The following is a 15,731-nucleotide window of genomic DNA, read 5'->3' as shown; positions in this document are numbered from 1 at the left end:
TTGAAGGAACAGAAAAATAAGATGGTACAAGGGCAACATGTGCAAGGTGGACCAAGAGGGCTGCCTCCATCCCATGCCCTGTACATTCCCCTACAAATAATAGGTTGCAAGTAATTGGAAGAGATTACAATCCTGAAACATCAGTACATAATGAGTGTCCTCCAATGCTACACTTTCCATGAACCAATAATGCCTGCAATTGTGCAACGAGGTTCAGTTGAAGTTGCTTTGAACAGACTTTTTAAAAGCTAATCAAATCAGATTAAGGGTCATATTATCTGAGATTTTTTAAAATCCCTTTTCGAACTGAGACTAATGAATGCTTTAAGGAAAATGAACAACAGCACTATATGCTATAAATAGTTCTGGTATCAAACACTAGTTGAAAGATGATAGAAATAAAACCTTTAACTATTTACTGTGTTGCCAAAGCACACCAAGAGGCACATGTTGTCTTGCACTTCTCTCTGATATGTTCACCTTTTCTACCTTAGCAACGCATGGTTAGGTTGTCATGCCAATAAAATTTAAACGCGCTCCACACCTTTGAGTTTGCATTTCGTAATTGTAAATTGCCTATGCTGAAATGGGGCTTTCCTGGAACACGATCTGTTTGAATGCCCCTAGGTGGAGAGCCACAAAATAGTGTGACATAATGTGGAATTCTTCATTTTTCAAGATTTGGTAAGGAATTTAATGAGGGGGAAACAGGAGAAAGATGTTTTGGATAGATTGTAATGCAGTTCCACGGATTTTATTGGTATGTGTGTAAAGCATGTTTATGTAGCAAATTCTTGAGACAAGCTAAAGTTTAATCTGTTACCAAATAGAAAATCACGGGGAAATCAGTGCAATTCATTTCCAAAATATGTGTTTAGGATCGAGCTGCAAATGGAAATGATGAGCTATGCTTATGTGCACACATTTGTGAGGCAAAAGAAGCAAATAATGTGCCTGTGTTTGCATACTGTATACCCTATGCACCTTTTCTATGAGGCAAGCTCATACATCATATCTGTGAATAACCCCTTCATGCACCTTGCACATGTTAGTATATTCAAATTCTATCAGTGCCAACAAAAGCAGAATTTCATCCTTCTATGTCTAATGAACTGTAACTCTGATACTGTTTATCTATACAGTTCACTGTTAGGCAGCTATGCTGAGAATACTTTCCTGGGAGAAAGCCCTATTGAATAAAATGGGATTTCTGAGTAGGCTCCCTTTCTTGCCCCTGCCTCTTGATGTTTTAAGTGTGCATGCCTAGTTTCAGGAGATTTAAAATCCAATCCTATTCATGCCCACAAAAATACCTCAGTCTGGCTTTAATAGGTTAATTCCTCCATATGCCTGAATAATATTAAAGCCAAAGAGAGGCTGCTCATGTTTCTCTCAACATGGCACACTCGGGTGTGTTCATGTAATGGATGTTGCAGGGATGCCTGGAAGCCTTTATCCTCAGGTCTCCTATCTTCATGATTGCTCCCTGTTGTATAGAAGCCAAAGCATTTCTTGTTAAAATGGCCTTGGGATTGAAGGCAAGTTCCAGGAACCATCCCTAGCACACCTTGCTTCAGAGTGAACGGGCTCTGGTGTGTTCTCAGGCCATTAGATTTACCTTGTCGGTTCAGGTTACTACACAGCGAGGGGAAATCCTTCCGCACGTGCTCAGGGCTAACCCTAGCTTCACCTTCTGAGGCCAAGCTAAGGTCTTAATGAGCGAGGGCTAACTGGCCCTTATTTTCCCCTCGGTCCAACCCAGCAGCCTTGCCCCCCTGGCTCGGGAAGGGCCGCCTCGACTCTCGCGCCTCCTATTGTGGCCGTGGGCACCTTGGGCGGGTTTCCCTCCAGGGCGCGGGAAGGCTTCCGTGCAAGCGTCGCACGGTTGACCGAGGGTGCCTTTTGGCCCGGGAGGAAAAGCGAGCTCGGGGCGGTGCGGTGCAGCCTTCGAGGATTTGTGTGGGTGCCCCCGCGCTCCACGCTGTGTGGAAACTGCCGCTGGTCGGTTTACACAAGGCATCCGTCCGCAGACGCGCGCATACACACACACACACACAGAGGCGCGCCCCAACACCCTGTGGCCGCCGCCAGCGCCACCACATCACATGCGAGCGCGGGGAGATTACGGCGGGGCTGGCCGAGCAGTTCCTCGCCTTCCTCAGTGGGCAAGCCTCGAGCGCCCGCCGCGCTGCCTGCCTGCCTGAGAGGAGGATGGCTTCCCCCTTGCCTTGCCTCCCGCCGCCGCCGCCGCCGCCGCCTCTCCCTCCGCCTCCTCCTCCATCCCAGAGGAGATGGTGATTCGGAGGCAGGAATCCGGCAGGAGCGGGGAAGGGGGGTGGGGGGAAGCCTCCGCCAGGGGCCCGAGCGAGCGAGGAGCCACCAAAACAAACCCCGCCGCTTGTCAACAGCTCATTTGCAAAGGAAACCTGAGCGCAGCCCCGGAGAGACGGCAGGGAATTCCGGAGCCTTTGTGCTTCCCTCGCCTGGGTTTATGCTGAACGTGGTCTGTCCGAGTAAGGTAAGGGAAAGGCAGGCAGGCAGGCAGGCAGGAAGGCGGGCGGGGGGGGGGGGGGCGTTTTTCGACTGTGTTGTGGTGGAGTCCCTTTTTTTAAAAAAAGAAAAACAACACGAACTGAATCGGCATTGCTTCTGAGGTTGCAAGGGGCATTTGGCTTCAAGTGGACTCGGAGTGCAAGGATGTGCTTTTAGATATTATTTATAAGCAAGGGGGCGTGCGGGTCTCTCTCTCTCTCGTTTAATGCGCAGAAAAGTGCTTCATGGAGGCGGAGGGGAGGGAGTCTTCCCCCATGCCTAGACCTCGTTTTATGAATAACCACGGCTTTCTGAATGACTGCTGTGGATGGACTGGGGTAATTTATAACGTCACATGCTCACTTGAACAAACTGTGGCATACATATTTATTATGGCTTTGGAACTGACAAAAAACAGTCCCTCCCAGTCAACAGAGGAACATACTGGAAAACACAGGGCTTTCTTCCACCCTGGCTGCATTATAATAATCAGAGAATACAAAAGCAGGAACCATAGACTGATTCCCCCCCCCCCCAGTTAAGTCAAGGTGTCTGTTTTTAAAGAGAGGTTATCAGGACAGTTGCAAAGTCTTAAATTCCCTTCAAAAAGATAGATGTGCATCTAGAGTTGGTATAGTTTTTTGAAGTGATGCACATGCTTGTGTTGACACCTGTTCCTGGAGCATCTTTTATATAAACAATGCCCAAGATGTCAAGCTGGCTGATATATTTAAATGCAGAGTACAAGCAAGTCCATGTAGACAGCTTATGTACATCCTGGCCATATTTATAGCACCTCCTGGACTTCATTCAAATCAAGTTACATAATGATTAAGGTAAAAATAAACTCTGAATTTCCAGTTACCTGGGGCATTGTAACTTGTCATCCCAACTCCAGATGCCACATTTGTGTTAACATGAGTAAATATTGGTTGTTGCTGAAACTCCCCCGCCCACCAGCTTTCTAAAGACAGCATTAACGTTGTCAACTGACAGTAGCACCACTGTGCAAACAGCCACAGCCATCAAGCTCTTACCACTAAGAGAAAAAGATTTCAGTCAATAATCCTATCCCGTAATGCTGAAAAGCTTGCCAGGGTCAGTTAAAAGAAGGAAAACAGCAACAAAGCTGAGCAGGCTAGGAACAGTGAAACCTGTAGGACACTGAAGGGAACTTTGCTGCTCCAAGAGGCAGACTTTTATCCGAGTTTGTTCAGATTCTCAGAGTTCCTTCCTACTGTGCTTCTTGGTGCAAGTCAACAAGGAAAGTCTGTCCAAACATGGCCCACTCCTGTGCCTGCCGCACTTGGCTTGGTCACTAACAGACAACTAGGTGAGACCATGTGGCCAGATAGTGGTGACTGGAAGGTTCGTGTAATTATAACTCTGACTTTTTAAAAAACTAAAACATCTAGAAAATGCTTTCTCAGAAAAGTGTAACACAACCTAAAACAATTATAGCAAAGCCATTTCCTGCTTTTCTTAAAATAACCCCCTGCCCCCCCCACCTCTGGTATGCGTTTTGCTACTTTATTAAATGTTTCATAAAGACAACAGTGTTTCCCAATTCAGTGACCCTTATTATTATTACTGTACGGATGAAACTGCCCTCATATCTAACATTCAGATCAGGAGAGAAATTGTGTTCAGTTACACATTTTTAAACCTCTTTTGGCTGGATGCTGACTATACAGCTTTTATTTATGTTTGTACTGTTTTTACTAGTTTAATTGACAACTTGTGGCTTGGCATTCGAAAAGCTTGGAAGAAGCTGCTCTTAAAGGAAACTTCTTGTTGAGGACTCTTATGTATGCTAAGTGGTTTGTTGTCCTTTGGCCTGTAAGCTGAACATCTTCAATGTGCAGCACATTTGAGCAAATATGTGCTCATCCCCACAGCATTAGTGTGCAAACCTTTAGATGGGACAGTGGTATGTTCTGCTGTAATTTCCTTCATTAGGGTATAATACATCTCAGTTTAAATGTATCTAAGAGTTAGGAAAAGATACAGTTTTTCAAAAATAAGGTAGTTTTGGGCACTGCAGATCTCCTTAGACCTTTTTTTATGATGCTAATTATCTTAAGGAAAGAAGCAAAAACCAGATATCAGTCTGGTAGCTATGTTTACTATTGTATAAATACATGTATCTGTGTAAGTTTATGCTACCCCATGTGGCTTAAGAACAAATGGAATATTTTAAAATTACAGGGATAGTTTTCTTCCATGTTATTATATTCATAACAGACTTGCTTAATTGCCTTATATATATATTGAGATTAAGCTTCTGGAACTTTAATCACATCCCACACTTAAGAGCCATGGGACTAACAAAGACCACTTTTATATGAACCTCATTTTCTTGGTTCCTTCTATTAAGTTTGATAAGTACTTTCAAACTGCTGTAGCCGTGGAGGCCAAAGCTGTAGCTAACTGGGAAGTAAAAACCAGCCACCATGACAAGAGTGACTCAAAGTGAGAGGAGCTTTGGACAATAAAGGTTTGTCCCTCCACTTCCCATCCCCTCCAGGTTCATAATTGGCAACTTTGGGTGGGGGAGGGACAACTTATCTGTATAAGGGAAACATCTTACTTATTTTTAAATAATAATAACAAATATACAAATCCTCCTCATGCTGTGGCATGTCAGCGTGCCACAGTAGACTGGTTGGGAATCCCTTCTGTATACTAAAAAGCTATGGGCTTGCAAAGAGTCCAATTAAGGATAGTTGTTCCTGAGCATATTAGTTTCAAAAGGCTTAGGCATCAAAATTTCCTTGAAATGGAATTTATTCAGAGGGAATTTTAGTTCTCTATCTCATAATGTGTCCTGCCTCACAATAATGGTGAAATTTACACAACCCAGCATCATCCATAAGACTTGCTTTGTGGAAGTCAGCTAGTGGAGAATAGGAGAAATACTATTCATAAAGAATTCTATTGAGAACATAAGACTCTGCTGGATCTTACCAGTAGTCCACCAGTTCAGCATCCTGTCTCACACAGCAGCCAGCTAGTTACACTGGAGGCCATCCCTAGATGTTGTCTTCTGGCCCTGCTTGTCATAGATTTATTACCTCTTAGTGTGGAAGTTCTCTCTACTCATCATGCCTAATAGCCACTGATAGACCTGTTCTCCAGAAAGACTTCAGTTTAAAGCCATCTATTTCTAGTGTTGTCATTACATCCTCTGGCAGTGAATTCCACATTTGTTGAGTAAAGAAATATTTTCTTTTGTCTGTACTGATATTCAAACTGTAATAATTATTGCAGGGTAAGAGCAAACCTACATAACCAAGTAGTACCAATGTCATATAGCAGCATTGTGGTCTGTACTACCTCAAACAGCAATGGTAGACTCAGTGTTCAAATGCTCACCTCCACACATTGAAAAAATGCAGACTTTCGACATGGAAAACAAGAATGCTGGAGACGAAGCAAGATCCCCCTGATAAACAGATTTTGAATGAGCAGATAGCTTTTGTATGATAGAACATTTAATTCCATTGCACATATGCACGCCATCCAGTCTGACATGGAAAAGGCCAGCAACATAAATAGTGATCTTGCTGGCTGTATGTTGTCTGTAGGGTTTCAGCCTTATTTCCCACGTTTTCTACCAGCCAGCAAAGTTTCAATGACACTTTTAATGATTTTATTTACTGCCTTGTTGTTACTGCTACTAATTCACACAGCATTATTAACCTAAACAACATAATCTAACTAAGTTGAGTTTGTTAGACCAATTTTAAATATCTTTCACTGAAATCAACAGGGCTTAAAAGAGTATCATGCCCTAAATGATTTACAGTATTTCCTTATTTATTCCAAAGACAACAGAACTCAATATACTACATGCCACAACTGAAAGATACTCTGAACCAGCAGAAGGTACACGTACATACACTATTTCCCAAGGCCCAGCATTCCTTGGGTCAAAAGAGCACTACAGCTGGTGGAGTTTGTGGCTCCCTGCTGTGGAAGTGGAAGCCTAGGATATGGCTTCAAATTCCCACTCAGCTATGAAGCTCACTGGTTTAGATTGGGCCTGTTACTCCCTTTGTCTACTCCCAGAGTTGTAGTGAGTATAAGAAAGTAACAGCGGAGCATGTATGAACTGAAGCACCTAGGAGATAAAATGAGATAGAAATTACCTTTGCAAATAAAAGAGACTCTTTGAATCTCTTCAACATAAGGATAAATGTGCATTGCCTAAACAAAGGATGGTCAAATTGTGGCTTTCCAGATGCCAATGGACAACAATTACCATGAGTTCCTGCCAGGCAATGGTGGCAAGGGCTCATGGTAATTGTAGTGCATGGACATCTAGAGCAGGGGTAGTCAACCTGTGGTCCTCCAGATGTTCATGGACTACAATCCCCATGATCCCCTGCCAGCGTTTGCTGGCAGGGGCTCATGGGAATTGTAGTCCATGAACATATGGAGGACCACGGGTTGACTACCCCTAATCTAGAGAACCATAGTTTGACCATCCCTGGCCTATACCAAATGGATGCAAATTATTTTAAAAGGAAGTTATGCATTATCAATGTTTAACACGTGAACACATAAAGCAGACCAAAGCATTCATTTTCTTCATGTGAACTGATCTCTGTTATGAATTGATAAAGCACTGGCAGCCCCAAGGTGTGAGAAGTTGATACAACATAGGGAGGAACACAGTTTAGGAGGAATCCCATGTTTATTCAGACCTCATTCTCACCTCTTTTGGTGAAATAACATTGTAATAAATGAAGATATATGAAAGTTAACAGTAGAAAGTCCCAGAAGATTGCCTCCTACCTTTTCTCTCACTGCCCCACAGCCACAGTGGAGACTTCAGTTCTGGTTAAATCTGTTGGCAATCATGACACACTAAAATAACTACATAAAACTAATCCCACAATTTCATGTATGAAGTTGTGTACCAGGGGCATGTTTTCATAAATCCATAGAACATGGATGTGTGATGACACACTTTGAATGGACAACAAAATACCTAGGCTTATAAGAAAGTGCGAAAGGCATTATTGCTAACATGTCTTCCCAGAGCCCTCACAGGTGATATGCCTCATGATTTGGAACAAAGAGTCCCCAGGAATCTCAGCCCCATATTGTCTACAAGAACAAGGCGTTCCACAAAGGCAAGTTAGGAAAGAGAGCCTATACATCAACATGGGGGTCCTAAACATCTTCCATATCTGATCCAAGATATACTCAAGCTTTTGTGAGTTCTTCACCTCCACCCTTGCAAGGGAAGTGTGGATTTGCTTTGCTCTCCTTTCTAACTCATAGCTGTATAACATTTAGGCAACACAAAGTAAGTTTTCAGATTGCAGACAGAGGAGGTCTGTTTCTCACAAACACCAAATATAATTACAACTCCTGCTGTATGCCAATGTAGGTAATGGAGAAAACAATCAGAATTGTTGGTGGGAGCTTAACAGTCTACTCTGAGAGTCACACTGTTATGTTTTATTCTTTTTTGCAGGATCAAAGCCCAGGTATATGGAACCATACAAACAAAAGCTACAGACAGAATTGCAGTACAGTTTCCTACATGGGAGAGGTGAGTATTGTCCAGATGACCACAGTCTCCCTCCTCAAATGTAGAAATTATAGAAAGTACTACTGGTAAAGTGAGGATCAGGAGGTACTGTAGTTTTACTCAACACCCTCCCAGATCTTTTTTTCAGGCAACATAGTGATTCTCTAACACTTAGGAATGTGTCCTATCTCCATTCCATGTAGACTACCAGCAAAGGATACAAGAGCAGCCACAAGGAGAAGTTGAAATCCAGTGGTTCTGTTCTGCAGTTGCTTGCTTGATTCTCTTCTGTGGCTTTCTAGGATGCATGACACATAGCAATACCTAGCATGGCAATGCCGTGAAAGGAAAATCTGCCCACATTATCATGCTGTCTGTCATGCATAGGGATGCTGGGGAGGGGAAAGAGATGGTAACCCTGTTTCTATGTGTTGGAAGCAGAACTCATTCCACTGATCCTATTAAATAAAAGTTGGACTCTCTGCATCCTGTTACTCAGCTTATTCTACAGGTTTTAGACCTGTAGAATTCCCTAGTAATGCTGGATGTTCACTCAAAAGGTAAGCTTTGCTATGTAGTTATCACTGATATTTCCGCATGAAATGGCTTAAAACCTAACTATTTCCCATGTGTGCTGTAAAGTGCCATCAAGTTGCAGTTGAGTTATGGGGATGCCCATAAGGTTTTCAAGGCTGTTCAGAAGAGATTTGTATTGGCTGTCACAAGCCTAGACTTGGCACTCTCCCATTCAGTACTAACCAGAGCCAGCCCTGCTTAGCTTCCCAGATATGATGAGATTTGGCTATCCAGGTTAGTGCCCATTTCCCATGGGATTATTCCTTCCAAGATTCCTAGTAGGCAGTTTCTCTGACAATTCCTTAACAGTTTATGTTCTTTGCAGCCATCTTCCTTACAAAAGCATTGTTCTTCTTGGGCTGCATTGGTTTGGCACCAAGATTGTCTTTGTTATTCAGAGGATTCTACTGATAGCCTGTATGGGTGCTGTATATTACAGTTGGACTTGAGACTTTCTATTGGAAGTTTATGTCTCATCTTCTTCGGTAGTTCACTGTATGTGAAGGATGTGACTGGGTGAGGTCATATTGTGACATTCAGCTTCTGTGTATTCATTAGGAGTTGTTGGGGATTGTTTTAGCAGTATCCTGATGAATGAATATCAGTTAGATAACCAAGGATGGTGAGAAGTCTGTTCCTATATTCTAGTGATTCTATATTGAAATTTGTTTTTACAGATTGTGGTGGAGTTGCCCTTATTTCTGGTTCAGTATAACATTAGTTGTAACAGATCAACCATTTTGGGATTATGGGGCTACCCTACTGATCTCATTGATTTCAGTGGGATTCAAGCATGTCTTTCTCTGGTTTGTGCCCATAAAGTGCTATAAAAGAATTAGAAATTCATTCATGCTAGGTCCTCAGATTTGTTTTTAATTGTTCATATGTGCTATATTGTACAGATATATTTTATTATCAGTCATGTAACCTCAACATAAGAAGTTTATGGCAGCAACAGTAATTTACGGTATCACAAATCCAGTCTTGATGTGTTAAGGGTTGCAATAATGTATACGTATGTTAAATTTGGTCTCTAAAATGTTAAAAGTTCTCTGATCTGAATATGTGCTTTGCTTTATTGTTAAGGTTTCTGTATTTATCCTGGCAGCAGCCTTATTATTTTAAAGGTGTATCACAGACAGAAATTTAGCAAGAACAGTTTTGATGCTGTCATCTTCAGACAACACCTTACCTGTTGACATCTTGCATGCCACACAGCTGTTACAATCACCAGGGCCTCTGTCATTAAAACTGCTAAGCCTTTTTCAACCAGATATTTGGATGAGGAGAGCTCTCTAGGTCGTGAAAGCATGTTGTTAAGAAACACAAATTTTCTTGTTGTTAATTTATTAATCTATAGTAAATCACCAGTACAATGGATATGGTACTTCACAGACCCCCACATTTAAAAAGTATAGGCCTTTGACCTAAGCTTACAATATACAACCCTTCACAGTGTTACAGAATATAGTCCTAGAAAACTGAGGAAGGGAGTACATTAGGACTGATTTTTGGCAGGATAGCCCACAGTTGTCAAAAGAAGAGACAAATATTAGTAATGAGCTGTGACAGAGAACCAGTTAGCCAAGTAACAAAGATCATTCTACAGCTTTAGAAAATTTGACTCACTGTTGTGACAGCACTTGAAACCGGATTACAGCACATCCAGTGAACTAAAAACACAAAAATACCATTAAAGGCTCTGTGAGCAGACTGAGAAATAAGACAAAAACTCAAAGAAAAAGCAAAACTGTACATGTAAGATAGTGAATGTATTTTAAGATGATACATTGTCTGCATTTGGGCACATGAACCAAAAAATAATTACAGAAGAAAAACCTGGGGCCCATGGTTCACTAGTAGAGCATTTGTTTTGCTTTCAGGTTCTGTCCCTAGCATCTTCATTTAAAGGGATAAGGTAGTAATCAATGTGAAAGACCTCAGCTTAAGACCATGGAGAGCAGCTGATGGTCAGAGTGGAGAATAGTGATTTTCACAGACCAAAGATCTGATTCAGTACAACGTAGAGTCACGTATTCTAAGACCTGAAGAGTCAGGAATATGATAGTGTTTCAATTTAATTCTTCTGGTAATGAAATAGACACCAAACCAGTGTCATTATTGTTTTATATGAATTTACCATGGAAGAGTTGCCTTTTAAAAGCTGAGATGAGACAACTCTAAAGGCCTTTTTGAGCTAGCTGTGGTGGTGGCAGGAGGGATTTAGCATTTTATGGGAGCTGGAGACTCTCAATATTGGAAAAACATTTGAGATGCAGTCTGAGCAGTATCCAGTTACTGGCTCTGTGATGTGACCTAGTAAAAAGATAGTCAACAAATCTAGGTATTCTGTAGGAATTCAGGTCTTTTTGCTTTGAGCTCATCTGTGGCCCCAGTTTCAGCCTCACATTCACCTTGGAAGAAAAAGCATCACTCTGAATTGATCACAGATTCATTTGGTTAGTCAGATGGAATGGAAGAATAGAATCTGTTTAATAGTGCTGGGTCAGAGGTGACATGTCTATGGCATTTGTATACCATGACATTTCCATGAGACATTATTTAATGCTTCAGGAGAAAAAGAGGATTTTAATAGAAGGTGTTCAAAGAAAAAGAGAATAGAAATGAATAGTCTAGTAACTTTGGGTTTCTGTGACATTTATTTCCACAAGTGATGTTGCCAAACATCTTTCATGAATGAGTGAGAAAAAATAAATATAGGCTTAAATTTTCTGTATGCCTACATGCTTTGGTATGCTTTCCCATTTGGTTGGCCATAAAAGGCCAAGAAAGAATTTTACAGTATAATGCTGAATACAAAGTATTAAAAGCAAAATCATTGTGACATATGACCTTAGAATTATTATGTAGTTTTATACAGCTGCTAATTATATTTGTATTTGATCATACACTCCTAAGAAGATAAATGAGTTTTTTCAGAACCCTTTTATTTCTCCATCAGTCTACAAACGTTTAATGAATTTATCTATTCTTCTGGAGAGAAATATTAGATAAATATGATTAAAGCATTTTCCTTTTATTTCCTTGTAGTTATTATTGATTAATTGAAGGCAATCCTTGAGCATGCCTCAGAGGGATGAAATTTGTTTCTTCACATGATGAGGCAGAAGATGCTTATCAAAAGAACAGAAATATTATTATTAAATCATTCCCTCTAGTAGTAAAGTTCACGGTTGGGTGCTGCCTATTGTAAATGGAGGCACACATATGCAAGGAAGGGATTTCTGTATAGAGAAGGGACTTACCAGGTATTCAGAAAAAAATTACTTCATAGCAAGGAGAGAGGTAAATACTGAGGGCCTCTAAAGCTAATATCTGTCCTGAGCAAAGAACACACCCAAGCAATCTTATATATTGATCAGATTTGCTTAAAAGTGCTCACTAGCAACACTCCCTGAACTATGAATTGGAGAATTTTCATGTTTGTTTGTTTGTTTTTAAAACCTGTATATTACTGGGTCAAGTATACCATTACAGGACTATCATCATAGAATCATAGAGTTGGAAGGGGCCTACTGGGTCATCTAGCCCATCCCACTGCACAATGCAGGACAATCACAATCCTATAGCTCATCCACTGTAACCTGCCACCTCCTTGAACCTTCACAGAATCAGCCTCTCCGTCAGATGGCTATCCAGCCTCTGATTAAAATTTTCCAAAGATGGAGAACCCACCACCTCCCAAGGAAGCATGTTCCACTGAGAAACTGCTCTAATTATCAGGAACTCCTTCCAGATGTTTGGACGGAATTTCTTTTGAATTAATTTCATCCCATTGGTTCTGGTCCATCCCTTCAGGGCAAGAAAGAACAACTCTGCTCCATCCTCTATATGGAAGCCTTTTAAATACTTGAAGATGGTTATCAGATCCCCTCTCAGTCATCTCCTCTCCAGGCTATATAGACCAAGCTCCCCCAGCCTTTCCTCATACTTCTTGGTCATCAAACCCCTCACCATCTTTGTTGCTGTCCTCTAAACCAGTGGTCCCCAACCCGCGGGCCACGGCCCGGTGGCGGGCCGCGGCTCCCTCTCCCCGCCCCCAGCCCCGCAGTAAAAAACTTCCCAGGCCACAAGCATGCGGCCCGGGAAACTTCTTACTGCGGGGGGGGGAGAGGGAATCAGGGCCGCCCTCTTCAACTGTGGTGCCCAAAACTGAACACAGTACTCCAAATAAGCACAAAGTCTATGAACAAAGGTGCAAAGGTTTGCTTTAACCCTCTGTGGTCCCAGGGTCTGTTTGGAAAGTAAATGTTGCAGCATCCTTAAAGAAGCTACATAATCACAGTCAGAGTAGTTCAGCAGTGGAATAGGCTGCCTAAGGAGGTGGTGAGCTCCCCCTCACTGGTAGTCTTCAAGCAAAGGTTGGATACACACTTTTCTTGGATGCTTTAGGATGCTTTGGGCTAATCCTGCGTTGAGCAGGGGGTTGGACTAGATGGCCTGTATGGCCCCTTCCAACTCTATGATTCTATGATTCTATGATCAAGGCATTGAGTCTGCCACCTTTTTGCGCTTCTCACCCTCCACAACTGCATGCTTGTCCACCTATTTGTTGTTCAAGGTTGTTCTCCATTTTTAAAAAGCACTTCCCGTCCCCTGTAAGAAGGGGGAGGGAGGCAGGTACGAGGGTGGGACATTGGAGACAGAAATAGTGTTTCTTTGCCTCTATACATTTCTTTGGCTGGTGGCCTGCTGGTTGTCCGTTGAGGGGGGGGTAGCGCTTTTTAGGTTGGTGAATTCACTTTTTGGGATTCACCAACTTGTGCTTTAAAATGGCGGATATAGCGAACAGTTTGCTGGCCGGACACGGGAGGTTGGCGACATCATGCAGAGCACCTGGAATATAGTATCTTCAGAGGGTAAGTATGATGCTAAAATTACGGTGTGCAGAAAAGCCCTCAGTGCTGGATAGAATACTTCCTGGGAACAGTATGGTAACTGCCTTTTCTGTTAAAGAAAAAGGTGAGGTATAAATGAACATTTTTAAAAACCCACCATAAACAGTGCCTTATTCGTGCTATTGAAACATTCTGCATTTAGTATAATATTGTCTTGCCATACATTGTTCTAAACTATGGATTTTTCTACATTTCAGCTTCAGACATGGAAGAAACATTCTGAAGAGGACCTAACCTGATTTCTTACCTAAGTTAATTCTCCTAAAAACTCTGGCTTTGTTGCTGTGTCCTTTTCAGGATGGCCGAAAAGGCTCCTCCAGGGATAAACAAAAAGTGTTCTAGGTCAACTCAGTCCCTGCCACCAGAAACAGTGGAGATAATCAGGAGCAAATCATGTTCAAGGAGAGTCAAAATAAATGTAGGTGGACTCAACCATGAAGTTCTATGGAGGACTTTAGATAGACTTCCACGGACACGATTAGGGAAGCTCAGAGACTGCAGTACTCATGAATCCTTACTAGAAGTATGTGATGACTATGATCTCAATGACAATGAATATTTCTTTGATCGACACCCTGGTGCTTTCACATCCATTTTGAATTTCTACAGGACAGGGAAGCTACATATGATGGAGGAAATGTGTGCACTTTCTTTTGGCCAGGAGCTAGATTACTGGGGGATTGATGAAATATATTTAGAATCTTGTTGTCAGGCAAGATACCATCAGAAGAAAGAACAAATGAATGAAGAATTAAGGCGAGAGGCTGAGACTATGAGAGAAAGAGAAGGGGATGAATTTGATAATACCTGCTGCCCAGATAAAAGAAAAAAACTGTGGGATTTGCTGGAGAAACCCAACTCCTCTGTGGCTGCAAAGGTAGGATGAAAGGATAAAACAAAAAAATACACTATGAGTTTCTGTTGCTTTATCTTCATGCTAAAATCAAATTGAGAACATTTATAATAAAGGTTCTTTCTTTGTGAGGGAAAAAAGTACAGATCTCAATCCAGACTATAGAGTCTCAAGCATTTTGTGGAGGTCCAGTGTTGTACATTAAGCTGCCTCTTATGTAACACAAAGCATCTTTGGAAGTATGAACGATTGTGGTCATATAGAGTCTGGGAATGTTGATGCAAGAACTTTGGGTCCTGATTAATATTGATTAATACTGTAATTCTATGCAAAATTAGTCCAGCCTAAACCCTTTGAAAGTGCATTCAGTCTGCCTACTGCTCATGCCTGACACACGCATTATATATTTGCTTTGTTATTATGCATTTATTTATTCATTAATTTTGTTGAGATATGTTACATGAACAAAAGATGTGCTTTTTGTAGGTTGTCTGTTAAAGCTGCAGTTTTATACTGTTAGCATGAGTGAGTTTAGTATCTGGCTGACATGGTATTTTGTCAGAAACTTAACAGAGCTAAAACTTGTTACTTGCCCAGCAGATGCCTTTCCTAAATAGCTTGGGAACTCAGTTGATGAAGTTGTTATAAGGAGTTATATATACAAAACTGATGATGATTTTTAAAAAATTCGTTTTCTCTTTATAGTTGTTTATAGGGTGCTATGTGTGAAGCACTTTAAAAAATATTCAATATTCCAAGTGTGCAAACTGATTTCAGTTAATAGCTAGGTGGTATGTAACAAGTTTTAATGCATTCTTGATGGTTTTATGTTTTGAAATCAACAAAAACTAATCCATTTTATTATACAAAAACAGCTGGTGATATTACATTGTGTGATAGATGCAAAACTCAATCTTGTGTTTTTACCCCCATTGTAACATCCAGAAAAAGGGCTTCAAAGGTGAGAGGCAGGATATCTAAATCTCTGGGGAGGGTGGGGGGGGGGTGACAATTCATGGGCCCTTACTTTGGTAGTTTCTTTTTTAAAACCCCACAAAAGTAGAAAGCACAGGTACTCTTACTGCACGAGCCTACTTCTCAACCCCAAGATTGAGAAGATTGACAACCCCAGTGAAGTCACTGTTAGGTTATATACATCCATCTTTATTTAAGATAAAGTTCTATAGGCTTCAATGGAATAGTCCTGATGCAAAGATGTTATGTAGTGCAATTAAGTCTGTCTGTCTGACTGATTCAAATACAAGGTTCCAGGGCCTATTTTATGAACATATTTATTATTTTTAAG

At 41.4% G+C, this 15,731-nt stretch overlaps 1 protein-coding gene across 1 annotated transcript in view; it reads left to right on the top strand.

Annotated features, from left to right (window-relative positions):
* The first annotated feature begins 2,101 nt into the window (after nucleotides 1–2,101).
* The window catches only part of KCNB2 (potassium voltage-gated channel subfamily B member 2), a 177,232-nt gene continuing 163,602 nt past the window's right edge, over nucleotides 2,102–15,731 (top strand). The window contains exons 1-3 of the mRNA XM_077352147.1: nucleotides 2,102–2,518; nucleotides 8,021–8,098; nucleotides 13,770–14,449. Of these exons, the coding sequence (XP_077208262.1) occupies nucleotides 13,871–14,449 (579 nt within the window). The 5' untranslated portion in view covers nucleotides 2,102–2,518; nucleotides 8,021–8,098; nucleotides 13,770–13,870. The remainder of the gene's footprint in view (nucleotides 2,519–8,020; nucleotides 8,099–13,769; nucleotides 14,450–15,731) is intronic.

The sequence above is a fragment of the Paroedura picta genome, chromosome 9 (assembly GCF_049243985.1).
Source record: "Paroedura picta isolate Pp20150507F chromosome 9, Ppicta_v3.0, whole genome shotgun sequence".
Taxonomy (NCBI): Eukaryota; Metazoa; Chordata; class Lepidosauria; order Squamata; family Gekkonidae; genus Paroedura; species Paroedura picta.
The sequence above is the reverse complement of the archived record's forward strand: the minus strand, read 5'-3'. Positions and strand labels throughout refer to the sequence as shown.